This window comes from Malus sylvestris, chromosome 10, assembly GCF_916048215.2.
Source record: "Malus sylvestris chromosome 10, drMalSylv7.2, whole genome shotgun sequence".
In the NCBI taxonomy this organism is placed as follows: domain Eukaryota; kingdom Viridiplantae; phylum Streptophyta; class Magnoliopsida; order Rosales; family Rosaceae; genus Malus; species Malus sylvestris.
In genome coordinates, this window is record NC_062269.1 from 40,834,454 (window position 1) to 40,862,033 (window position 27,580).

Below are 27,580 nucleotides of genomic sequence, written 5' to 3' on the forward strand. Positions count from 1 at the left end.
TTTGGTGTTGCTTATCTACTTTACAAATTTCATAAATTTCAATTATTTGGTGGCATTTTTTACTTTATACCATTAACCACAAACAAAATGTAGTTAGGGATGGTTTAGGAACCGTATTAGGAGATGAATAGTTTTTTAGTGTGCTGAGAACATGGCCTGAAGGATCAAGTGTCATAATACAATTGATTGGGCTTTTAAAACTGTAATTGATTAAGGCCATCACCAACTGAAGGCTGGCCAGATGACTCGTTTTAGCCCTCTAAGATATTAATATTTTAATGAACAGTATATGACCATATTTGTCTTCATCACCAACCGAAGCCCAAAGGGTCATAGGGCTCGTTTTAGGCCTGTCACAAAAAACCATCTCCAACCGAAGGTCAAAGGGATATAGTATGAAATGTGAAGAATTGAAATAAAATGAGGTAAGACAGTATGAAATGGTGAAAAAATATGTGAGAAATGGTGTAGGAGAAAAAATTAGAAAAAAAAAAGTCCAAAAAAAATGTGGGCTATTAAGAAAAAAACAACAAAAATGGGCTGACACAAAAAATTGAAGGCCCTAAAGTGGGCTGAAATTAAAAAAAACACAAAAAGGGAACCGGGTTAGGCAAGTGAAAAGGAAAAAAAAAAAAAAACAAAGTGGGCTTGCCTGGTCGGTTGAAGATGGCCAGCCCTCTGGTCTCGGTTGGACATGCCTAAGTAACTTGCCTCTTTGAAACCCACATAATAAACCGGCCCGGCCCATATACTCACCAACGTCTTTTTGGAAGAGCGTGTTAATGTTTGTACCGCCAGATCCAATTTCAAATTTTCACTCTCTCTCTCTCTCTCTCTCTCTCTCTCTCTTTCTCCCCCCCCTTCTTCTCTCAGACACTCTTTTCCAACTCTCGAGCCCTATCTTCCGCCAATTCCCCAATTCGATTTCACCAATCGAAACCCCAACTCTGCAAATTCAACGTCGCACCCTTATATCCGACCGTCGGCTCCACCAGATCGGCAGCTAAGAAGCGGGACCTGATTAATGGCGTCTCGCAACCAAAACAGGGCTCCTCGGAGCCCATTTTCTGTAAGCGAGAAAAAAAGAATTAAAATTTTCAGTTTTGATTTTGTTTGCTTAATTCGGTGGGCGATGATTTGTTGTTTTGGGTTCAGAATGGAAGAAAAATGTATGAAATGACTTTTGGTGTTGGTTGAAAATTAATGGTTATGTAGGATTGTGTAAATAAAGGTTTCAGATGGGGGATTGTAATGGTGAGTTTTTCGTTTTGTGTAGAAAAAGAGTAGTCTTGATGAAGTTCCCTTAGACAAGCGGCGGAGAATCGAAACAAGAAAACCGGAGGTACCGAGTAGTATGGGCCGCCAACGACCGCCACTTGCTGTTGTTAAGCAAGACGCAGCAGGTACAAGCGATATAGGCAGTGTGGAGGGATCAGAGTGTGCCAATGTTGAGTTTACGAAGGAAGAAGTTGAGGCGTTGTTGGTTGAGAAGTTAAAAGTGAAGAAATTTGATCACAAGGTTTATTTCTCACCCCCAATTGTTTTAATAAATAGGGCTTTTTTGTGTGCTTGTTTTGAAATCTGAATTGTTGTTTCTTTTTTTTTGTAACGTTTTTTATCTGGTCATATGGCAGGGGAAAGCTGAGCAGTTAGCTGATTATAGTAAGAGGCTGAAGCTATGCATCAAATGGTTGCAGGAAGTTGAGGAAGGCCATATTCTCGAGGAGGAAAAACTACGGAATGCATTGGCTTCTGCAGAAAAAAAATGCGCGGATACTGGTAATTTCTTTATTCTTTATTCATGCCATTGTCTGTTGGAGTTGCATAACTTCGTAACTAACCGATGAATTGCTTATATGTGGTGGTGGTATATTAAGTATTATAGAGTTTTCGGATGGAAATCTCAAGCCATTTGTCAAGTAGTATCGTGCTTTTGTTACAAGTGAACCTATGTGGTTATGATATTTAAGAGATTTTGTTCAAAGGAACAGGTTTGTAATATGTGTTCAATTTGTTTATTTTTAAGAGGTGGAGATGAGAAACAAGGTTGACGAGCTCAATGCCGTAAATTCAAAGCTGAGGGAAAATATAGCTACTTTAGAAGAGAAACTTGCGAAAGAAGAATCAGAGAAGTTGGTAAGGCTTCCAGTCATGCAGTTGCACACTAATTTTTGTGATATGATTGTCATTCCCGCTTTTGGTTTTTTTGTTCTTGGGTCTTTTCTTCGCATTTTTATTTTCATCCTTTTGTTTGACATTCAGGATGCGATTGCTAGTCACAGAAGTGAAAAGGAAGCAAGGGATGCTGCTGAGAAGTTGCAAGCTTCTCTCTCACAGAAGCTTGAAATAGTGCGGGAGGAGAAATTAGTTGCAGACAAGAAGGTAATACAGTCAGATTTTTCTCTTCCTTCTGCATATTACCTATTCTTTTCCGAATTCCCCTCCGGTTTATCAAAATTTGCGTTCGGTAATGTTCCTAAAATTGTGCTGCTGCAGGTTTCTTCGTATCAGGATTTATATAATCGAGCACAAGAGTACAACAAGAGTCTACAACAGTACAATAGCAAACTCCAAAAAGATCTTGAAACTGCCACCGAGTCTCTCAAACGAGTTGAAGATGAGAAAAGGACTGTTCTGGAGACGCTTAGCAATTTGAGAGTTCACAATAAGGCATTGCAAGATGAGTTGACTAAAGTAACGGTACGTATCTATGGAGCAATCCTTGCGTTGATGATATATACCTTTTTGTCACCTTTCACCACCCTATATATATCCTAGTTCAATTTTTTTGTAAACTGAGATACGGTTTTCTTGGGAAATGACCCATTTATTTACCTGAAATCTAAGAATATAACACGCCTTTTCACTGTATGTACATGATTTGCGTCTAGGCCTCACTGGACGAAACATTAAAGCAGAAGGAATTATTAGATAATGAAATCAAATGCCTTCGTGGGGAACTGCAGCAAGTTAGAGATGACCGCGATCGCCATGCAAGAGAGATTCAAGATATGAGGGATCAGGTGGTGAAGTACAAGGAAAACACTGAGATGTCGTGTGAAGAGTTAGATAGATTGATGAGAAAATCAAAAGCCTTGGAGGTTCATATTAGATTCTTTATTTTGTTTTAGTTTTTTTTATATTTTATTTTATGATTTCCTGCTGTATCAACTTTTTAATATTGTGGGCATGCTTTTTTAGGAAAGAGATTCATCTCAAAAACAGGAGATAGATACCTTAAAGCATGAGCTAAATGCTGCCAATGATAAATTGAAGGTAATATGAATTCAGTTGGGGTTTTAAAATGTTGCTTGTACCAGTCAATTTATAAGTTAACATCTACTGTTTACTTTCTCTTAGATGGTCAGTCAATCCGCTTCAGAAACATTGACAGAATTTGAAGAACATAAGAGAATCGTACAGGAGTTACAAAATCGCCTCGCTGAATCAGAGCTGCAAATACTGGAAGGAGAGAAGTTGAGGAAAAAGTTACATAACACTATTCTGGTAATTTTAGTATGTTTAACATGTTATAGAGTTAATAAGATTTCAGGGTACTAATCTTTTTCTTTAATAGGAATTAAAAGGTAATATTAGGGTGTTCTGTCGAGTGCGTCCGTTGCTACCTGACGATGCCAATGCAACAGACGCCCCTGTAGTTTCTTATCCTACAGGAACAGAAGCTCTTGGCAGAGGCCTTGACTTGGTACAGAGTGGTATGGGCATGTCTAATAATTTTTTACTTTAATTAGTTTAAAATATAAGTATACACCACTTTACTCAAGTTATTTTAATCTAATTCCACTATAAATGTTTGCAGGCCAAAAATTTAATTTCACATTTGACAAGGTGTTTCACCACGAGACTTCCCAACAAGACGTTTTTGTGGAAATATCGCAACTTGTACAAAGTGCACTTGATGGCTACAAGGTATAAGTTGAATCTTGTTCATGTGTTTTTAAAGGAACTAAATGTTCATTAGATTGATTTTTTTTTTTTGGCACTTTAAACCATAACTCTTTTTCTTCCCATTATTTTGGTTTTTGAGTCCATAATTGAGATAACTTTTGCCTTGAGGAATTAGCTGCCAGCGTTTAATATTTTGTGTATTTTGGTTATGTACTGATCGTTTTTCTTTCCCCATTAAGTATTTTATGGAATATGTTTTTAGAATTAGAACGGCTTCCAATTTCTTCGTTGAATTCTTTTACCTTTCATACAGGCAAACGCATGCATTAAAATAAATATTGATTATCTTTTTCAGGTCTGTATATTTGCGTATGGTCAAACGGGTTCCGGAAAAACTTATACTATGATGGGCAGACCAGATGCTCCAGAGCAAAAAGGTTTAATACCTCGTTCACTTGAGCAAATATTCCAAACGAGTCAAGCTCTTCAGGCCCAGGGTTGGAAATACAAAATGCAGGTACTACAACTTGTTTTTTGTTTGTTTAGGTTTGCAAATTATAATGTCCTTTCAAAATATGTGCAGGCATCGATGCTTGAAATATACAATGAGAACATTCGTGACTTGTTATGCACTGGTCGTTCAAGCAGTGCAGACTTGTCAAAGACAGAAAATGGTGTTTGCGGAAAGCAGTACACGATAAAGCATGATGCAAATGGAAACACATATGTTTCTGACCTAACGATTGTTGATGTTTGCAACATAAACCAAATTTCATCTCTTCTGCAACAGGCTGCACATAGCAGGTATGCATCAAAAGTATTCGAATTGGTCGTGATATTTCATATATGTTAGTTCATTTTGAGTCGCTTTCATATGAAAGGCTGCACTTAGCAATGTTACTGTCAAGTTTTCAAAACATCAAATCTGATGTGGCTTTTCATTCTTGAATGCTATTTCTTAGGTCTGTAGGCAAGACTCATATGAATGAGCAATCTTCGAGAAGCCATTTTGTGTTTACCTTGCGTATATCTGGGATTAATGAGGTTTGTTTTGCGCTGATGTGATGTTATTGTTCTTCCTCACCAATCTTTCATTCGATTTTTTTGATTACTGACATGCTTTCTTGCCTTGGTAGAACACGGAACAACAAGTCCAGGGGGTCTTAAATCTTATTGACCTTGCTGGTAGTGAAAGACTATCAAGGAGCGGTGCAACTGGAGAGCGTTTGAAGGAGACTCAGGTTCTTTTCTTCTTGAAAATCCCCAATCTTCTTTCCCGAATAGATGTAAATATATTCTCAAGTTTTATATTGGTTAGCTAACAATATGACATTAACAACCAGGCCATTAACAAAAGTCTCTCATCATTGAGCGACGTCATATTTGCTTTGGCGAAAAAGGAGGACCATGTTCCTTTTAGGAACTCCAAACTGACATATCTTCTACAGGTATAGTAATCTTTGATTATTTTTACCATTATGGCAGCTTGCTGTATTCTTGAATGGTTACATTGTTGGATGACATCTCGTTTAATGTATAAACAGCCTTGTTTGGGAGGAGATTCGAAAACATTGATGGTTGTTAACATCTCCCCGGATTCCTCTTCGGTTGGGGAATCCCTCTGCTCACTTCGATTTGCTGCTAGGGTCAATGCTTGTGAAATTGGGATTCCTCGGAGGCAAACCTCCATGAAACCTGCAGATAATCGCTTAAGTTACGGCTAGCTTTGTCATCTTTTCTGTTTGGAGGTTGGTTGCTGTCGTCTGTATGAGGGAAAGGGTGTGTTTTGTAGATCTTGTGCTTTAAGGTACTACAAAATTTGTACTTGTAGATTTGTATCGTGTACTGAGAGATCAGCACGTTGTTTTCTATGCTTATGAGTTATGACAATATATAGATTTATTGTTTCAGTAACTTGATTTATTGCTGTACGAGAAAGAAAATGTTCCTTATTGGATCAACACTTATCCCAAGTAATGATTGGCATATTCCTTTGTTAGTTGAATACAATAACAACAAATCTTACTATCTCTAATTGGGTCGGCTGTATGAGTCCGAAACACCACGTGTCCTATTTTACCTCCATAAGGTAGTTGAGTTCGTTGAGACTTCATTAACTCTTTGATGTGGAACCATTTTTACATTTTTATATGTTTACTCACGTGTAGTTCGGTTTCACGTGCGTTTCGAGTACCATAAAGGTAGTTGATGTTACACTCCAAAATTGATTTGCTATAGAGATAATAGCATAACTCTTTATAAGCAGTTGATATTCTTTAACTTTCTGATGAGAAACAATCTCCACATCCTCATAATAAATAGCGGAAAAAGTACACTAATTTTTTTTATTTAATTTTCACTATTTATTGTCTTTTGTTCATCTGACAAACATATAAATTTAGTCTTGTTAGCAAAAATAAATTTTTTCTTCCTATGCAGTATGCACTAAGTTTGAATTTCCCGTCTAACACTATAAATTGATAAAATTAATATATTTTACTTGTAAAAAATTTGTCAACTTACCAATGAGGATAAAGGGGGCAAAATCATCATACCATAGTTTGGATTATAAAACGGTGGGGTCCAAAAACATTCATATTTATCCTAATCTCTTTTCTCCTCCTTTTTGATAAAACTAAACTATCTAGCCTGTTGTTTTCAAACCGTGACAAAAAATAAGAATAAAGTGGTATTAGCAGCATCAGAATTCCAGAGTTATACACACAGTCACGGATATCCCAATCAAACTACAAAAGGCCACTCAACTGAGCCAACCGTGCCAAGCAGGGAAGCAACAGAAGCAACAGAAAGCAGAGAAGGAAGGGGAAGATGGCAGGTCAACTACGAGAAGAGCAGCAGGTAACTAGGCCCAAAGTCATGAAGGTTGACTCCGTGGAGACTTGGGACTCGCATGTTTCCCAAGCCACCAACCAAGGCCGTCCTGTAAGTCTCCTCAACCCTCTCGATTTCCGTTTAATTCGAGCGCTGTTCTAATCTAATCTAAACTATTTGAAAAATGGGGATTCGAATTTGCGCGAGAGCAGCACACCGCTCTAGCCGACTTGGCTGTTGCACGTGAACATGATTAATTTGATCACAGTTGTGGAATTATGAGTTCGTTGTTGAATTGGTTTTTGGTTGGATGTGTTCGTAGATTATTGCACATTTCACTGCTTCGTGGTGCATGCCTTCGGTGGCTATGAACTCATTCTTCGAGGAAATTGCCTCAGATTATCCGGATGTTCTGTTTCTCACCGTTGATGTCGACGAGGTTAAGGTAATTAACCTAAATTCTTCAAACAAGCATATGTCTAATCTGTGTATATGTACAGATACATTTTTATCGAACTGGTAAAGTTATATGTTAGAACCCTGTTTGCATTTGGTGATGGTTTATGTTGTGAAGGAGTTTGTTCAAGCCTATCTTGAATCTGTTACTCAACAACACTTCATTGATCTTCTGAACTCGACTAGATTCCGACCTTTTGGTCCGGTGTTTTCGAGTGATTTCTAGTTTGAGGTTATGTCAAACTTTACGAGTTTTACAAACCATTTTGGTGCAAAAGAAGATTCAAAGAAATGGTAATGGAAGAGGACTAAAAACTCGCATTCATGGGAATTTTCGTTTAGGGGTTCGATTGGTGCTTGAGTTTTTGTTTATGATTTTTCGGATATTGCTTGTTGAATTGAGTTTTTGGCTTGACATCAACCTCTTTTGGAGCGTTCACTCGTGTGTTTACAAACCTTTTCGCTGCGAAGAAAAGGAAGTTTGAAGACTTTCCTATCAAGTAATTGTAGTAATCTAGCAAAAGAGAGGGACTAAGGTGCAGTTTGGGATTGAGGTGATTAAAAAAAAAAACTGGGAGCTTTTTTGTGTTTTGTAAACATTCAGCTTCAGTTTTATTTCACAGTTTTTGGTGAAAAAAGCCAAAAACAAGAAGCTCTAAAACCCATCTTTGAAAAACCGGTTTTTTTTCACATCTGTTTTACATAAAAGTTTATTAAACACTATAAAATTGCTTTTTTTTTTCAAAAGCATTTTAAAAAAAGCATTTTTACAAAAAAGTTTACCAAACACGCTACAACTTTATTTCTCATAGCAGAGTAGAAGCAGAAGCAGAAGCAGTTTTTGAAAGCTCAGCAATACCAAACCAGCCCTAAAACCTCTTATTACAGGAATTTTTCTCTAAAGATTTCGATGTTGTTTATGATGGCGATACCGATATGGATGTAACTATCTCTCTCCCTTTTGTTTTCATAGGAGGTAGCGACCCGATTGGAGATAAAGGCGATGCCAACCTTTTCGCTGATAAGGGACGGTGCAACGGTTGACAAGCTCGTGGGTGCCAATCCGGAAGAGATAAGGAAAAGGATTGAGGGTTTCTTTCAGTCCGGACGTGCGGATGTTGCATAGCACTAGCAGCAGTGTGATATGATACAGTTTGAAGTAGTGAAATAAGTGGTTGTGAATGGTTTTAACACAGATATGGATGATAAGCTTTTTCTTTGGCTGCTGTACGGATGACGTAAACCAAAAACCAACCGATGCTCCGGTTGATAAGCTTGTCACTATAATGTTTTGCGATTTGTAATTTTGTTTCTTCTGTTCTTTCTGTCTCTAGTGATTGTGCTCTGAAGATGTTGTAATCTTTGACCTCCAGAAGTTGTAAATTGTGGTCGTAAGTGCAGCGGGAAATTCATATGAATGTGTGAAGAAGTTGTAAAGTGTGCTTGTAAACGTTTCTTAAATAAAATGGTGGATGCAAGGGTTTGTAGCTCGGTATTTATTTTTATACTCAGGTCTTGCATTCTCGACCTCTCCATATATCAATTGTATTAAACAAACCAATAAGACGTGGTGAATCGGCGGGCGGCATAAAAGTGCTTCATGAAAATAAAAACGCATACGTGGTATGATAACTTAGAAGTGCTTCTGAGTGCTACAAATGCTTTCAAGAGAAGCATTAGATGCTTATTTAGGGAACTTCAAGTGTTCTTTTTTTTTCCTATTTTTTTCCCAAAAAACACTTAGGTTTGAGTAAAATTTAAATGTTTGTCAAGTAATAACACTTCTTACGAAAAACGCTCTTGAGACAAATTATAAAATCAATTCGAAACGTGTCGTAGTAAGTCCACATGGCTGGTTTGACAAACGATTTTGGGCGGATAAATTAGCAGGCTTCAATCGTATAACATGGATGTGAACAACTTAATTGCATAACTGCACCAAACAATCAGGTATGTATTTCCTTATACGAGCGGCCAAACAAGGCCTATTAACATCGGACTAGGATTCTCTTCCCTTTTCTTTCCATTCCCTTCCATCTCCTCCTCTCACACTTTTTATTTTGTCTTTCTTTTTCTATTAAAAATTAATATAAGATGTTGATGTAGCTGAACTGTGAACCGTGACCGTTTAAATAAGAAGAGAGGGAAATGAAGGTTAAAAAAAGAGGGAAGATAATCGTTCTGCATTAGCATCGAAGCTCCTTGATTTCATGGATTGGATCCAAAATAAAAGGACCATTTGTTTGGAATTCAAGGCCCAACTCAAAGAACAAAGGACTAAAGATAAAATAAATCAAAATGGAGAGGTGCAAAACGAAAAAACGAATAATTTTGTAGCAGCACGTTTCGTGGTGGCTGTGCAATGGCGACGCACCACCTCCATTTTTGTTTGCTTTTCCATAAATTCGCAATAAAATAATTTCTCTTCCCCTTTCTCTTCCTCCCACATATATATTTCCCACCACCGTAATCCCATCGACCAAAATTCACTCAGAAAATTATTTAATAAAAAATATTAGTTTCGGAATATTCCATCCCATTGCGTTCCCCGGCCCACCTCGGCGGCGCTGTCTCTGCGAGGGTTCACCGCCGGAAATTCGGAAATCCGGCAAGCATTAATACATGGGTTCGCCGCCGCAAAATCCCAACTGGGTCCTCGATTATGGTGTGATTGACGACATTCTTGTACCTGGTGGTGAACTTCCCTCTCTTGACCCGCCCGGTTTCTCTTGGCCGGATCATTCATTTGCCGGTCCCACCGCCCCCGGGTACCGTATTCACTTTTTTTGCAATAAAGTTCATCTTTTTGCCGCAATTGGATTTTCCTTTCTGTTGAATGTGATTTGGGTGTCAACGTTTCTGTGGAGATTATTCAATTTATTTTATTACTGGTTTATTCGAAGTGTCAATTTTCAAATTTGTTTATCAATTCCGGATTTTTAAAATTTTTTAATTTTGGTTTGATGAGCGAGCGGTAATATAATAATATTTGAGGATTTAATTTTATGATTTATGATAAGATAATAATGAATTGCTGATAGAAAGGTCATGGTTCGAGTTGTGGAAACAAAGCAAGTAAGGCTGCGTAACGTTCACCCGACCCTTGCACAACGCGAGCTTTATTGGCTTGAGATTGCCCTTTTTTAATAATGGACTGGAGTGAGTTTTGCGAATATAATATTTGTCATTAACTGCTTAATTTTGTTCTATTTTTGTTCCAAATTATGAGAAATGTTGGCCGTTTTGGGTTATGAAATTGATTGATGTTATAGTAAATGTGCTTTGACCATTTAGTTGAATTTACTCCGAAGAGTCCGAAGAGGATGGCGGAATTTGATGAGTAATGTGCTTAGACGTTGTGTTGAAAGTGTTCCCTTTGATCATTATCTGGCTGTACCATGTTGACAAGATCAACTTACCTTTGTTTCGAGGACGAATTCATTTTCGTGTTGCTATTTTCTCAGCGTGGAATTTGATGACTCGTTTGGAAATCCAGATGGCATGAAGGAAACTGGGTTGCGGAAACGGTATGTTTACTCAGTCTGATTCCTCATCTTAACTTGTTCAACAGATGATGAAGTACTAACCTGTTTGGAGTTCATAGGTTTTTGGACTTGTTTTTGAACTTGTTCAGAATAATTTTGCTGTGTATTTATCCTTCAGTTTCATCATGATTGAATTACACTTGTTGTTTACATTGCAGGGCGAGGACTGGATCATGCAATGTGTCTGGTTCTAAAGCATGTAGAGAGAAAATGCGGCGGGATAGACTGAATGACAGGCATGCTCTAGTTCTGTAGTTCTCTAATGCTCAATGATCTCTCTGTTTCTCTGTCTGTCTCTCTCTCTCTCTCTCTCTTGCTCTCTCACTGTCTTTTTCATTTTGACATTTTTCGCGTAACTTTAAGGTTCGTGGAATTGAGTTCTATCCTTGAACCTGGAAGGCCACCCAAAACTGACAAGGTTGCAATACTGGGTGATGCTGCTCAAATGGTAACTCAGTTACGCGGGGAAGCCCAACAACTAAAAGAGTCAAGTGTGAATCTGCAGGAGACGATAAATGAATTGAAGGTATGTGTGGGTTTGTTATCCAGTTTCTCTTTTATTTATTTTAAGGTATATGAATATGCAATTCGTGCGAGAAGCTTTGTTCACTTAACTGATTGAATAGCTGAGTGGATGCTTTTGTGTAGGCTGAGAAAAATGAACTTCGTGATGAGAAGCAGAGGCTCAAAGCAGAGAAAGAAAACATTGAGCGGCAAATTAAAGCGTTGGGCACTCAACCAAGCTTCTTGCCTCACCCTGCTGCAATTCCAACTCCGTTTTCTGCCCCGGGCCAAGTTGTTGGCGGGAAAATGATGCCCTTCGTCGGATACCCTGGAATGTCCATGTGGCAGTTCATGCCACCGGCTGCAGTTGATACCTCACAGGACCATGTTCTCCGCCCTCCTGTTGCTTGAGTTGGCAGCTTTGAATTATGTCTTCCCGGTGCTTGTAGAATCCTTGAAAGTTGTTTCTCGTTAATGATTATCGTGTTCTAGTTTTCGACTTTCATTGACTGCTTTGGATAAAAATTGTAGTTTTCATCAAACATTTACCTTGGTCATTTGTATAATTTTCCAAATTTTGACCTGTAAACTGATCGGGATCTATGATTTCTGTGCTTTAAGATGCAAACTTGGAGGCATTCATTACACGTGTGTTTTAGTTTAGCAACTTATGTTTCCTTCTATAGCAAGTATTCGAAATTGTTCTCTTGAAGATCGAGATGCTAGTGAATTTGCACGATTGGTCGTTACGAAATTGTTCTCTTCAAAATCGGGTTTTAATAATTGAATTCAATAATTAATTTCAAATTTAATCAGTCTTTTTATTTTTCAACAGACTCATCTTTCGAATGAAGTTCGAGAACGTCTGAAAAAGTTTGAGCCACACACCTTTTATGTTGAACAGTCGCCTCCCAAAATCATATATGTTGTGAAAAGGTATATGACTACTTTAAATATATGCATCTACATTTCATTCAAATCACCGAAAATCATTCTTCCTTCCAATACTCAGCATACTAAGAGAACCATCAAAAAATTTGCCAGAAACTAAATTTTTCGGTGTTGGAATCCTAGTTTAGATTGTTGAATCTTAGTGAAGCAAATGCTGACAGAACTACATAGAGTAGTGACAAATTTTTGTTTCAATGACATTGTGGTATGTAAGCCTAGATCTTATCTTCATTTTATCTGTTTAATATTAATTTCGGTTATCCATACTTTGTCAATATACTTAATTGCAATTCATTGTTTATTAGAATATTAGAATTTATTTCTATATATATTTGTTATTGATTGCTAATAATTATTAAACAAGGTCTTCTGTTAGATCTAAGTACTCTATATCTTTCCTTAGCGTCTCTTTCAAAATCTTCATAAATCTTCCTTTACCCTTTTTGGTCTCATAGTCGCATCTTCTAACTAGAGAATCTGTAGGTCTTCAGTTCACGTGTCCAAACTATCTTCACTGATTTTCTCTCATCTTATACTCAATTGCAGTCACTCCTACTTTACCTCAGATATTCTCATTTTTAATCTTATCATTTCTCGTGTGCCCACACATCCAACGAAGCATTCTAATCCCCACTACACTCATTTTTTGCACGTGTTGCTTTTTGACTGCCCAACATTCCATGTCATAAAGCATCGATGACCTTTTTGTCGTCATATAAAAATTTTCTTTGAGTTTTAGTGGCATACAATACAATGATCGCACAACACATCCGTTACACTCTTCCACTTCATCTTCATGCATCCACCTTGTATTTTATTGTTGAGATCTCCATCAAATTCTCCATTATTTTGCAAGATAGATCCAAGATAACAAAAACGTTCACTTTTTGGTACTTCCTAATCTTCAATCCTCACTTCTATCTCATCTAGACTTCCGTCACCATACTTGCACCATATATACTCTGTCATCGCACAAGTACGAAATACTTAATTAAATAGTGAAATCTTCACCACCAGCCTCGTTGTTACCACAAAATACTCAAGAATCACACAACAAGGCCCATCCACCCCAAGGCGGCCGACCTCCTCCAATGCGAACGACTCAAGCTTGGCGAATGAAGATGCGTCATTAGGTTTAAGCAGCACATAGACGAATGCATTGACCAGAGCACAGGAAACCAAACCCACCAAGATGCGGACGAGGGAGGAGCAATGTGGACATGCGGACATTGACTGGGCGCTATGTGTCATCCACGTTTTTTTTTCCTTCTTCTTTCTTTTTCCTTCTTCTTCTTCCTCTGACTGCAACTTTTTTTTTTGTTTTTTCTCTTCCTCCTTCTCCCTCTTCCTTCCTCATTCTTCCCCTTCTTCCTTCTTCTTCCTTCTCCTTCTTCTTCCTCCGAATCTGGAGAAGTTTTTTTTTTTCTTTTCTTCTTCTTCCTCCTTCTTCTTCCTCCGAATCTGCCCATATTCAGTTTTTTTTTTTTTTTTTGTCTTTTTTCTTTTTTCTTCTTCTTCTTCCTCCGACTGCAACTTCTTTTTTTTTTCTTCCTCCTTCCTTCCTCCTTCCTCCTTCTTCCTTCTTCTTCTTCCTCCGAATCTGGGGAAGATGAAGGTTTTTTTTTTTTTTTTTTTTTTTTTTTTGAGGAAGATGAAGAAGAAGAAGGAAGAAGGAGAAGAAGGAGGAAGAAAAAAAAAGGTTGCAGTCGGAGGAAGAAGGAGGAAGAAGAAGAAGAAGAAGAAGAAGAAGAAGAAGAAGCAGAAGGAGAAGGAGAAGGAGAAGGAGAAGGAAGAAGAAGGAAGAAGGGGAAGAAGGGGAAGGAAGAAGGAGGAAGGAAGAAGGAGAAGGAGGAAGAAAAAAAAAATTGCAGTCGGAGGAAGAAGAAGGAAGGAGAAGAAGGAAGAAGAAAGAAGAAGAAGAAGAAAAAAAACGTGGATGACACGTGGCGCCCAGTCAGTGTTCACATGGGCGCCACGTCACAGTTAACGGGAGACTTAACAATTTGACTAACGGATGTATGAGATTGTCCCAAAATTTACACTTTAGGTATGAATCTGAGACGAAAAAAATTTGATGTACTGAATGTTGAAAACCACGAAACATGAGGGTAGTAAACAGTCTTTTACCCAAAAATTTATTAAACACTTTATTACTCTCTTTTGGACTCAAAGCACTTTTGCAATCTAATTTATCAAACACCTAATTGCTTTATTTCACAATTGATTATTTTTACAACTTAGTAGAAGCAGTTTTTTTTTTTTTTTTCAAAAAAATTACAGCAATACCAAACTAATCCTTAGTCTCTCACACAAGGATCCAAGCTTATAGCAATCACCCAAACAAGAATAAATTGTTGAACCACTGAAAAGAACAATGAACCAGGTGAGGTAAATGCCAAATTACACATCATAATAAAAAGAAATGCAGTTTCCATCTTAAAGAGCTATCTAGGATATACTTCGGTTATCATTGAAACCTCTTTTTCTGGTGCTTTGACAGAGCTGCTCTTAGATCGATCCGACCCGGTTGTCATCACCTCTGAACTAAACATGTCAGATCCAACGCTACTACCATGCCTGAAAAATGCTGGTTGTGAGGGTACCGGAAGTGTGACTGAGGAACTATTAAGCATTAGAACTATAGAATTCATGGTTGGCCTATCAGCTATATTTCTTGCACACATAGTAACCCAATGTGGATGCATCTCATTATTTCATTTCTTGAACCATTCGTCAATGTGGGATCTATAAGATTTGGAGCTGTCCCTTCCCTCCAACATTTCCATGTCTGTTATGAAATTTGTAGAAATATAATTAGAGAAAATTATTTTTCTTGGTTGCATTATGCATAAAGTTTTAAGTACTTACATAGCTTAGAAGATCCTCCACGTTGTCTCCATGACGAAAGCAATTATTTTTCTGTCCACTTACTATCTCCAAAATTAAAACGCCAAAACTATAGACATCTGATTTAACAGAAAAATATTAATGCATAGCATATTCTGGAGCCATATATCCACTACATATCGATAACAAGAATAAAATTGTTTTATCACTAGCATATTCAATTATTGATATACATTAACACAATTTTAGTATAAGTCATGTAGCCTCGTCAAGTACTTACTAGGTCCCCACAATTCGACTGGTGTTGCCTTGTGTTTGATCAAGCATGAACAACTTTGCCATGCCAAAATCTGATATTTTGGGGTTCATTTCTTCATTTATCAGTATATTACTAGCTTTGAGATGACGATGAATAATTCTAAACCAAGTATCCTCATGAAGGTAAATGAGTCCTCGAGAAATGCCTACTATGATTCTGTAGCGTCTACTCCAATCCAATTGTGTGCGCTTGATTGGGTCTGCATGTTCAATTAATGTTTGTTGTATGTTACATGATAAAATTTTGAAGTAAGCTAAAAAGTACAAGAAGATCATTGAAGCATAAATACCAAATATGATGTGGTCGAGACTTGAATTAGGGACAAACTCATAAATAAGAACCCTTTCAACTCCTTCCATGCAGAAACCCAAGAGCCTAACCAAGTTTCTGTGTTGAAGCTTTGCCACTAACAAGACCTCATTTTTAAACTCCAAGTCTCCTTCTCCAGAATTGACGGAGAGCCTTTTCACTGCTATTTCTTGTCCATTCAATAGCATACCCTAAAAGAATATCAAAACAAAAAGTTGCCTTCAAGGATTATATGTGGAATATGAAATTGGTCTTGTTGCCCATATTCATATATATAAATAATGATGATGTTAAGATTCAGAGGCGCAACCACTTATTATATGTTGCATTCAAGGATTTTATCACAAGGCCAGCCTCAACGCTTTTAATAATGGAACCACTTATTATATGTTGCATTCAAGGATTTTATCACAAGGCCAGCCTCAACGCTTTTAATAATGGAACCACTTATTATATGTTGTATTTTATTTTGTCAGGTCTGATGTGAGGCTACATTCTTTAATAATCAATATATTGTCATATATTACCTTGTAAACGGAACCAAATCCCCCCTGTCCTAGTTTATTGGCTTCAGAAAAGTCATCTGTGGCAACTCTAATGGTGTCAAAGTTGAATTGCAAGGATTCTGCACTTCCAATTTCGTCCGCGTCCTCACCTGGGGAACAATTTTTACAAAAAGTACATATGTGTTGACCCTAAAAATTACAAAATCTACGTGCACATAGGCCTAGCATCATTTAATATAGGGAACTTTAACGAAAAGCTTCCGGTACTGTTCACTTTAACGAAAAACCACATTTTTACTCTAAAAAGTCAATCAAGGTATTATTCACTTACAACACATTTTTATCATTTTCGTTAAAACCCAAAGTTTTCAAATCATTTTCATTAGTTTTCCTTTTAATGTAACCACGTCCTTCTGGTTGAATGTTGAAGTGAGTGTGCCAATTCGCTACCGAGCTCAGTCGGGCGAATATACAAATGTGGTGGTGAAATGCAGTGGCCTAGGGTTCTGCTAAGTGCTAACCTAGGCTGCCTTTATTGTGAAATCAATCTTCTGAACCGGGTTCGGCATTTTCAACTATATTTGTAAAAGGGTTTTTGAACATTAGTCCTTGCAAAAGATTAAATTAAAAAAAAAAAAAAACTTGGTGCTAAATTACATATTCAATTTAATCCCTTGAAGTGTTTTTATCAAAATTTATATTCAATTTTTGTTATTTAATGTGTATTTTTATTTAATCTCTCCACATTAAATTTTAATTTTATTAATATGCACATATTTAGTTCTTTAATTATAAATGAACATAAATGAGAAAATATTAAAAGAAATTTGTGATACAAAAATATATAAATACATAAGTGTATAGAAATGACTGTGCCGAAATATATAAAATTGACTTTTTTGTACCAAAATATTTGTACCTACATGATTGTACCGAAATATATTATAATGAACATAAATGTATTTGATGTGTAAAATTACTTGACACACAAATTAAACCCTCTTTTTGACAATTGTAGTATAGATGTAAGTAGGGTATCGTTCTAGGCCGGGGATTAGGAGGGATTGCTAATCTATTCTAAATTAATTTAAAAATATTAAACAAGACTCAATGATACAAAACTAGGCTAAAAACTCTAATAACTCGAAACACACTTAGGATGACTCAAAATAATGAAAATAATCAAATTAAACACTAGGAACTGAAATTGACGGAAATCGAATTGAAAGACTAACAATAATGAAAACTAACTAAATAATATAATTTAATAATGGATGGGTGTTTGGTTTTGATGAAAAGTAAAATAAACTTAATTAAATTACAGAATTGATAAAAACATAAAATTAAGGTAAAATGATAAATGACGGACTAGCTAGAGGGTTCTTCTCCACACATGTTATACTTGCATACAAAATGATTTCCAGTTGTTCTTTTAATAAATTGTGAATTTCAATACTCCAGATTAACCGTGAACAGCACTTTTTTAATCTTCAAGTTTTCCTTAAGTTATTGAATTGGACGGGAAAACGCATACAACAATTCAAAACATTCTTCAAAAGTCCCCTACGTGAAAAGCACAATAGAGATACAATCAAAGATCATTAAACTTTGTGAAAACTATAAGCATTGACGAGGCATTCGTAACTATGAAAAGCATGATACTCTTGCCAAGAATTTACTTAACGTGATTGTGACTAGCAACCTTTACTACTTGTGAAAATAAGTTCATAATGATTAGGTGAAATTCACTTATATTCTAGCATCAAATTCATGTATGTAAATTAAGCGTGCACTCTCAACCAACATACACAAATCAGTTTTTATACGAACGGATAAGTAAATTGAAATCACAACTTATGAAATCACAACCGAAGGTAATCAATTCATATTACAAATATATTCATGGTTTCGAATTAACCTCTAGCCAAAATAAAATTAATTACACATTATTAAAACAAAAATAAAATATAAGTTTGGAAAGATTTAACCGGAAGATAAAGGAGTTTTGCTCTGTCCTTTCCTCTGGGCTACCAAGATAGCCCACTGCTGTCACACCTTTCCTCCTGATTATTTCCCTGCTCCCTGCACGTCAGCCTTGATTTCTTCTTCGCACGCTGCCCCGTGGCAGCCCGTGTCATCCCCACCTTTCACTTCTATTCTTTCCGCCTATCTCTCTATTCCGCCTGCCTTCTGACTTTCTGTTGGTTCTCGCTGCCAAAGGCAGCCTTGCTCCCCGCGTCACTCCCTGCTCTCCCTTATTCTCTTTTCTATTCCTGACCTCAGGCTGCGCAAGGCAGCCTTTTGTCTCTCTCCGTTTTCTCCCGCGTCACCCTTTCTGTCCTCCCCTCAGCTTCACTTTCACGCTGCCCAAAAGGGCAGCTCCCTCTTTTCCTTGACGCCCCCTTCTACATACCTCCGATTTCCTTTTATTTCCTCCCCTCTAATTATCCTCTTTTCTTCTTTGGATTCCCTTTGTCGCAGTCTTCTCATTTCCTCTTTCTCTCGCCAGCTGCAAAGGTTTTCTTTGTCTGCCTAATCTCCCGCTGCCCTCCTTGGATTCCTCTTTCAATTCTCCCCTTAGCTGTCTTGGGCAGCTTCTTTTTATTATTATTTTTTTGCTTGTCTTTCAACATATAGACATAGAGAGGGACAAACCTTGTTTATAAAATGTAAATTAATATTATCATGTGACAATAAAAGGTAATATTGCATAACAGATCCTATAAACACAAAAATAACGTAAATAGCTCAAAAATATAAGGAACTAACCAAGAAAAGACGAGTGAATTCGAAGTAAAAATATATATAAATATGATCCGATCAGTATTATATTGAATTAATGTACATAAATGTCAATACCGAAATGTATGTACCAAAATGTACGTAATGTACCGAAATATAGTATATTGAATTAATGTACCTTGTTTGTACCATACTTAGGGCCTCCGTATTTAGATCTCGTATAAATACTCGGGGGACTCAAATGTAATTATGTAATAAATGAAGGGGCAAATGTGTAATAAGTGAGGAGCCCTTATTCTATAAAAGGACTCCTCACTCTCCTCATTAGGAGAGGTCAAGATTCAGACCATGGGCATGGGAAGAGAGAAAATAGGCTAGAGAGCACACTGCCTCTAGCCTTCTTGTATATTCATCATTCAGAGTGAAACAATATCAACATCAGTGTGGACGTAGCCCAAACATTGGGGTGAACCACAATACATCTTGTGTTCTTTACTTTCTTGCAAATTCACGGTCGGATTTACGTTGTTCCAAGACCCCTCCGGTTTTGTGCATCAACATACCTAAAAGTCAATACTCAAATGAGAGGTATTAGGTTCGAATCTCGTGGATAGTGAATTCGATACCAAATTAAGTTGTCTATTGTGTGGCTTAGCCAAACTCCCTCTTGCTTTAGTGTAAAATATATCGTTGTACTAAAAAAAAAAACCTCAAATGTGTGTACCAAAATGTACATACCGAAATGCATGAATATGTTTGTATCGATGAATTAATATACCTATATGCTTGTATCGATGGATATACCGAAATATTCAAATGTATTAATGTACCTAAATTAAGAACATACAAAATTGTTATCAGACTATATATTATAAAAAAATTAGTTGCCTAAATGTAGACATTAAAATATATTATTGTTTAGGCAACTAAATGGGATAAAAAGCACATGCCAAATGCTAACTCACGGCTCCTTGTGTTCTTCCAAAAGAATTATACCATTTGATACTTCAAGATTTCTTTATCCAAATATCTTGCATAGGAAAATGTCAAGATAATTTCAGTAAATTGTTAATAGATAAGTATCACGATTAAAAATCACAATATTATTTGTCAACAATAATTGGAAATTATCCTAATAGTTTTCTCATCCAACGGCCTAGAACTTTGTTTATTCAATGGCCTCGATCACACGGATCGATGGTGTAATATTGGGTCCAAACAATATGTTTCTACTTAAAGCAAATCAAGTTTGGTATTGTTGTGCTTTAAAAAAAAACAATTTATGCTATGCTGTGAGAATAAACAGCTGTAAAATAAAGTCGTTGAGTGTTTAGTAAACTTTTTCGCAAAAGTTCTTTTAACAAAAAATAAAAAATAAAAAAAGTGTCTGCGTGTTTGGTAAACTTTTATATAAAATTGAAGTGAATATGTTAAATGACTTAAAAATATATAGCATTCAATGTGTAATTAATAATTGCCAAAAAAATTGATGCAGGGGCAAAAATTGTCATTTTGTAAAATATGCGCGGGTGGGTATACTTGCCATTTGAAGATTTCATTAAATAGGCATTGTTCACTATGCTTTGAATTTTTTTTAGAAGCATGCTTCTGCTTTTCTATTGTCATTGAAACTGTTTTTTAAATAAGCACTTTTTCCTTTTGTTTTACCAAACAAATTTGATGTTCCAAATTTTTTAATAAGCTGTTAAAAAAAAAAAAAACCACAACCTCAAACCAGTTCTTAAATGTTTAGTGTGTTTATTGTGTTTCAGTACGTACCTGGATGTAAATTACTTTGAAGCATTTGCTTTGTCCTCCGTACTCTTACACAAACGCAAATGAATATAACTAGTGTCAATGAAGCAACGAATGGCAAAACAATAATGATGACAGTCCGAGATTTGTTGCTCTTCGATCCTGCGAAGTAAAATCAGGATTAAATCTAATTACATGACATTCTGGATATTGATTGATCTATCCAAAAGATGTTTTATCATTAATCAATTAAAGTTTGAGACCAGTGTCAAGATTTCAGATAGCTAGACGGAGTAGCAAATGTCGGTGCAATTATATATGTTGTGGATACGTACCTTGCGAAGTATTTGTGGTATTGGTTGATGGTGGATGAGAAGATATTGGTGATGGTATTGGTGGCGGAGATGGCAGTTGTTTGACAGTTGTGGGGTCAATGAAGCGGTAAACCTCGAATCTAAAGTTACAGCTAGGTCTAATAACTATCCCACCTGCTTTCCCGTCACAACATTTGGGGATATCTCCAAAAGCTTCTGTGAACACGAAAAATTCCTGAAACGAAAGAGACAAGAATGACGTGCACAAACAAATATTATGTATTTGATGGTTTTGGGTTACAATCTCTCTCAAATTTGATCATCTGATTCGATCTCCGTAAGGTGTTGATTTGTGAATATGTGATTGATCCAAGGGCCGTCGAGGCTTGATCTTGGATGAACGTTCTTTAAGGGCCGTGGGCTTGATCTTTGAAAGTGGATTTGAGCGGATCTTCAAGAAGCCGTTGAGGCTTGATCTTGAGGATGAGTGTTTCTTCAAGGGCCGTTGAGGCTTTGATCTTGAATAACGGTGATGAGCGGATTTTCAAGGGCTTTTGGGCTTGATCTTGAAGAACAATGATGAACGGATCTTCAAGGGCTTTTGGGCTTAATCTTGAAGAACGGTTTGGATGTGTGGATTTGTCGACGTTTGTTGATCCAAAGGGCCGTTGGGGCTTGATCTTAGGATGAACGGATGAACGAAGAACGAAGAACGAAGAACACTTTCTTCAAGGGCCGTCGAGGCTTGATCTTGAATTGGTGGATGATTGTTGATCCAAAGGGCCGTTGGGGCTTGATCTTTAGGATGAACGAAGAACGAAGAACACTTTCTTCAAGGGCCGTCGGGGCTTGATCTTGAATTGGTGGATGATTATTGATCCAAAGGGCCGTTGGGGCTTGATTTTTAGGATGAACAAAGAACGAAGAACACTTTCTTCAAGGGCCGTCGGGGCTTGATCTTGAATTGGTGGATGATTGTTAATCCAAATGGCCGTTGGGGCTTGATCTTTAGGATGAATGAAGAACGAAGAACGAAGAGAGCTTTCTTGATTCTTCGGGAACCTGGATACTTGAGAGCTTCGGAGTTTCAGAGCTTCAGAGCTTGCTTAATGATTTTGGTTCCCCCCTCTTCAAATGAATGAAATGGGCTTGTATTTATAGAATTTTCCAATGCCTAATTTTGAATATAATATCCCAGATGAAATAAGTCGTTTCTGCCAGATGTTGACACGTGTCCTATTTGATGACTTTTCCAACTCATTTCAATTTTCGTTGAGTCACACGCTACGTGTAAAATTTATGTAATACATGAGCGTTGACACTTTGATTTATCGGTCAACATTTATTTACCGAAATTTCGATGTCTACAAATGCCCCCACTTCAAGGCATGTCGTATACATGTGCTTGTCACGTGTAGGAGATGCGTTTTGAAGTCCCTTATTGTAGATGTCGATCCAAGGGCCATTCGAGGCTTGATCTTGAATTGGGCTGGAGATTTCTTCAAGGGCCGTTTGAGGCTTGATCTTGAATTGGGCTTGAGATTTCTTTAAGGGCCGTTGATGCTTGTTCTTGAATTTTTTTGTTTGAAATTTCTTCAAGGGCCGTTGAGGCTTGTTCTTGAACTTTTGTTTGAAATTTCTTCAAGGGCCGTCGAGGCTTGATCTTGAAGGTTGAAATTGGACCACAAGGAGCTTCATGTGGTAGATGATCATTGGCTTTGGTAGTGGGTGAATCGGCACATATTTTGTTGCACTTGTTGACTTTCCACAGCTTTGATCTTGAACTGGGTTGGAGGATTTTCTGGATTCCTCCAATTGTTGATTTTCCACAGCTTATTCTTGAACTAGGTTTTGATTCAAGGGTGGTAGACACTTAATCTTGAATCGGACTTGTGATTTCCTCAAGGGCCGTCGAGGCTTGATCTTGAATTTGGCTGGAAACTTCTTCAAGGGCCATTGAGGCTTGATTCTTGAAGGTTGACTCGAACACATGGCAAGTAGGCACGAGGTAAATGTGACAATCTGTTTCTTTGTTCAATCTTTCTAATTCACACCTGAGCAGTTTGGTCAACGGTATGATCTTCAAGATTGATGGGCTTTTCTTCCAGTTAGTGACTTGATCTTTAAAGATTCGATTCAAGGGTGGTGAATCGGCACGTGCAGCCCACAACGCCTAGTAAGTCGACCCAAGAATTTGAGGGTCAAAACTAGTTCACCGTCCAGAGTGATTGCAACCCTTATGATATGAGATACTTTTGATTTTGAAGAAGTAGCGGATGAATCGGCACGTGCTTTGTTGTGCTTGTCTCCACATGCTTCAATGTATTATTTTCCCTTGCTTTATCTGTTCCTCAGGCAGATGTGGCATCTTCTCGGGTTCTTCATCTCAGACTCTTTCTGATGAGTTGACTGTGCATGCTGCATTCTTCTCTGCTTGTTTCTTCAGGCAGATGTGGCAGCTTTCCGAGTTCTTCAGCTCGGACTCCTTCTGCTGAGTTGACTGTGCATACCGCATTCTTCTCTGCTTGTTCCTTCTGCACGTTGTCTCCACATGCTGCAAGGTATCATTTTCACTTGCCTTATCTGTTCTCCAGGTAGATGTGACAACTTCTTTGGAAGTACAGCAGCAGTGGGAGATGAGTACTCGAGAGCAGTGCTAGGTAGGCAATCAGGGAAGGGTTCCAAGTAGTCGGTTCCTTACCCGAGTTTAAGTGGAGGTTCCGGCATATTGTTTTCTTTATCCTTGTCTTTGTAGGTAAGAACAAGGACAAAGGAAATGACAGGGATAACGCATGATATGAGATACTCTTGCTTTCTACCCCGGTGATATGAGATACTTTTACTTTGGAGTCATTGGCTTGCAGAGGTACCCCAAGGAATAAGGAACATTGAATGACTCGAGAGGCTTCATTGGGAAAACATTTTTGGAGATGAAGAAAAGCTCTGTATGTCTGTCTTGCTATGGAAGGTGAAGGTGGATTGTGTCCTCGGCGGCACAGCATGTGGCACATTCATATGGCTGAAGTTTTAAGCCCTTGTTCTTGCTTTCTTGCTCTTCATGGTCGTCAGGACTTACCAAAATTGCTGCCAGTGCTTTTCGCATCTTCTTTGGCAACCGGAGTGCTCCCTCGATGCTAAGGTGTGTTGGCAGACCTTCTTTAGTTGTAAGAGTCTTTTCCCCCTCAGTGGTGACAGCTTTGCCTTCTAAAGGTTCTTCTATTTCTACTTCGACCATGTGACATGCAGTGATAGTGCACTGTTGGAAGAAGTCATCTGGGAAGTATTCGTGCAAGGAGACGGGAATACGTGGCTCTTGCTCCATAGGTTCCCCAGCATATGTTGGCTTAGCAGCTCTTATGCTTCTTTTAGGCTTCCTATTGTTGCGGCGGCGGTGCTTTCTCGCTTGCTCCCCCTTTAGCCTTTGTGGTCTTGGCTTTCTCGTCTTCTTATAGGTCACCAATGTCCACCCTTCTTCATCATCGATAGGTGCATCCTGGTTGTTTGCCCCCGATGATGGTCGCGCAGAAGGTGCCGTGTAGCTTGTGCATTGATAGGAATGGTCGGGCATTTCTTGAAGAGGCACGGGATCAAAGGATCCGAACACGATCGTAGTGGTGTGCGTTGCGGTTGTGTCTTCTAGGTTGAGCTCAATCCGCCCTTGCTGTGCCAACTTCATGATGAGTTCTTTTAGGATGAAACACTTGCCCACATGATGACCCACGATACGATGATACTTGCAGTACTTAGGATCATTGGTGCGATTCATCTCTTCAGGGCGTTTGCATTCAGGCAATTCAATCACCTTCTTCTCCCGCAGGTCGTCCAGCATTGCGTCCATGTCGGAGTCTGGAAAAGGGTATACCTTCTGCTCCAGTTCCCTCAAGGTGTTTTTGTACCTATCTTGGGTGCGGGAAGGCTCACTTCTTTTTATCTCATTTGCTTTGTTATTGAAGGAAATTTTGACTGGTGGGGACGAGGTCTTGATAAGGGTGGTATTGGTGGTAAAAGCTTCCTTGGCGGGCTTTTTCCCATGATTGTCTGCTCTTGAAGTAAACACCTTATCCCTTTTGAAATCGGTGATTGGCTCCTTCTTTCCATGGTGGGCGATGCTCAGCTCCATGTCGTGGGCACGGGTGGCTAATTCTTCAAAAGTTCATGGTTTGATACCTTGAAGGATGTATTGTAAACCCCATTACATGCCTTTGATGCACATTTCGATTGAAGAAATCTCGGAGAGTCTGTCCTTACAGTCGAGGCTTAGATTACGCCATCGGTTGATGTAGTCCATGACTGGTTCTTCCTTCCATTGCTTCGTGCTCGTCAGCTCTAGCATGCTCACAGTGCGGCAGGTACTGTAAAAGCGGTTGAGGAATTCCCGCTCTAATTGCTTCCAGCTGTTGATGGACTCAGGCTCTAGGTCCGTGTACCACTCAAAGGCGTTTCCTTTTAACGAGCGCACAAACTGCTTGGCGAGGTAATCTCCCTCCGTCCCTGTATTGTTGCAGGTTTCGACGAAATGTGCGATATGTTGCTTCGGGTTTCCCTTTCCGTCAAATTGCATAAATTTCGGCGGTTGATAGCCCCTCGGCATCCTTAAGGCGTCGATCTTCCTGGAGTAAGGCTTCGAGTACAACGTGGAGGCATGTGAGCTCCCTTCGTACTGCGTCTTGACAGTGCTGGCGATCATCTCTTGTAACTGCTTGATGGAGAGAGATCCCATGAGCGTTGCTGTTGGGTCGAGCTTTAGTTTTTCTTCAGCTTTCTCCACTATAGGCTCATCTTCTTCATCGTCTTCATTCTTTAGAGGATCAATCTTCGGGTTGGGTTTCTCAACGTCCTGCGCCTCTAGTCGGTTGACGAGTGCTGCAATTTGCAAGTCTTTTTCTTCCACAGTTCGGGTTAGCCTTGCGATTGCTTCATTCATCTGAGCCAGCTGCTCATCGATTGAAGTTGCTCCAGTTGTCATAACTTGCATGGTTGAACTGCCGCTTGAGTCGGCATCAGAGAGCATGGATTCAGAGTACTTCCTTGGGCTCTTCTCCCCTGGTGCCCTTAGTGAGGCTAAGGTGATTACAGGCTTGTACTTTGGGTGCTCTTGTTCCCTTGGCAGAGTGGATGCAGAGGTGAAAGAGGTGGCAGAAGTAGCTCTTGCCATGCTTCGAGTCGTGATGCCCAAAGTGACACCAGTTGCCACGAAGATGCTCTTGTTCTTTGCGCCAGTTGCGGGAACAGTTTGAGCCTTCCTTGATGCCATTAATTTTGGAAGTGCGTTTGGTTTCCTTGAACGGAGAAAGAGATGAGAGGTAGAGACAGTCCCACCGAGCGTGCCAATTTGTGAACACGGAAAATTCCTGAAACGAAAGAGACAAGAACGACGTGCACAAACAAATATTATGTATTTGATGGTTTTGGGTTACAATCTCTCTCAAATTTGATCCTCTGATTCGATCTCTGTAAGGTATTGATTTGTGAATATGTGATTGATCCAAGGGCCGTCGAGGCTTGATCTTGGATGAACGTTCTTTAAGGGCCGTGGGCTTGATCTTTGAAAGTGGATTTGAGCGGATCTTCAAGGAGCCGTTGGGGCTTGATCTTGAGGATGAGTGTTTCTTCAAGGGCCGTTAAGGCTTTGATCTTGAATAACGGTGATGAGCGGATCTTCAAGGGCTTTTGGGCTTGATCTTGAAGAACAATGATGAACGGATCTTTAAAGGCTTTTGGGCTTAATCTTGAAGAACGGTTTGGATGTGTGGATTTGTCGATGTTTGTTGATCCAAAGGGCCATTGGGGCTTGATCTTAGGATGAACGGATGAACGAAGAACGAAGAACACTTTCTTCAAGGGCTGTCGGGGCTTGATCTTGAATTGGTGGATGATTGTTGATCCAAAGGGCCGTTGGGGCTTGATCTTTAGGATGAACGAAGAACGAAGAACACTTCCTTCAAGGGCCGTCGGGGCTTGATCTTGAATTGGTGGATGATTGTTGATCCAAAGGGCCGTTGGGGCTTGATCTTTAGGATGAACGAAGAACACTTTCTTCAAGGGCCGTCGGGGCTTGATCTTGAATTGGTGGATGATTGTTGATCCAAATGGCCGTTGGGGCTTGATCTTTAGGATGAACGAAGAACGAAGAACGAAAAGAGCTTTCTTGATTCTTCGGGAACTTGGATACTTGAGAGCTTCAGAGCTTGCTTAATGATTTTGGTTCCCCCCTCTTCAAATGAATGAAATGGGCTTGTATTTATAGAATTTTCCAATGCCTAATTTTGAATATAATATCCCAGATGAAATAAGTCGTTTCTGTCAGATGTTGACACGTGTCCTATTTGATGACTTTTCCAACTCATTTCAATTTTCGTTGAGTCACACGCTACGTGTAAAATTTATGTAATACATGAGCGTTGACACTTTGATTTATCGGTCAACATTTATTTACCGAAATTTCAATGTCTACAGCTTCAACTAAGCAATCATTGCACGCTTGCTCTGATATGTCCGGATTGCACTGCACGTGTGCAAATATTGTTTGGAAAGTTGGGGAACTTGTGTTTCTAAATGCAAATTTCCGAAGAGAACCTCCAGCTGCAGCTT

At 38.6% G+C, this 27,580-nt stretch overlaps 3 protein-coding genes and 1 pseudogene across 3 annotated transcripts; 3 read left to right on the forward strand and 1 right to left on the reverse strand.

Moving 5' to 3' along the window:
• Nucleotides 1-788: 788 nt before the first annotated feature.
• LOC126585174 (kinesin-like protein KIN-14C) lies at nt 789-5,944 on the forward strand. Its single transcript, XM_050249560.1, has 17 exons — nt 789-1,069; nt 1,277-1,519; nt 1,635-1,779; nt 2,027-2,136; nt 2,263-2,382; nt 2,497-2,700; nt 2,892-3,101; nt 3,202-3,276; nt 3,361-3,507; nt 3,578-3,716; nt 3,821-3,930; nt 4,265-4,426; nt 4,493-4,713; nt 4,872-4,953; nt 5,046-5,150; nt 5,253-5,357; nt 5,454-5,944. The coding sequence occupies exons 1-17, from the start codon at nt 1,025-1,027 to the stop codon at nt 5,631-5,633; spliced, it is 2,403 nt and encodes an 800-aa protein (XP_050105517.1). The 5' UTR covers nt 789-1,024; the 3' UTR covers nt 5,634-5,944.
• A 619-nt stretch (nt 5,945-6,563) lies between these two features.
• On the forward strand, nt 6,564-8,634 carry LOC126585198 (thioredoxin-like protein CXXS1). Its single transcript, XM_050249621.1, has 3 exons — nt 6,564-6,852; nt 7,064-7,186; nt 8,171-8,634. Exons 1-3 carry the CDS (start codon nt 6,739-6,741, stop codon nt 8,321-8,323), a joined length of 390 nt encoding a protein of 129 aa, XP_050105578.1. The 5' UTR covers nt 6,564-6,738; the 3' UTR covers nt 8,324-8,634.
• Nucleotides 8,635-9,515: 881 nt separating this feature from the next.
• Nucleotides 9,516-11,909, forward strand: LOC126585192 (transcription factor ILR3-like). Its single transcript, XM_050249614.1, has 5 exons — nt 9,516-9,965; nt 10,662-10,724; nt 10,901-10,978; nt 11,106-11,268; nt 11,391-11,909. The coding sequence occupies exons 1-5, from the start codon at nt 9,820-9,822 to the stop codon at nt 11,655-11,657; spliced, it is 717 nt and encodes a 238-aa protein (XP_050105571.1). The 5' UTR covers nt 9,516-9,819; the 3' UTR covers nt 11,658-11,909.
• A 2,558-nt stretch (nt 11,910-14,467) lies between these two features.
• Nucleotides 14,468-21,787, reverse strand: LOC126585187 (cysteine-rich receptor-like protein kinase 10; annotated as a pseudogene).
• Nucleotides 21,788-27,580: the final 5,793 nt, after the last annotated feature.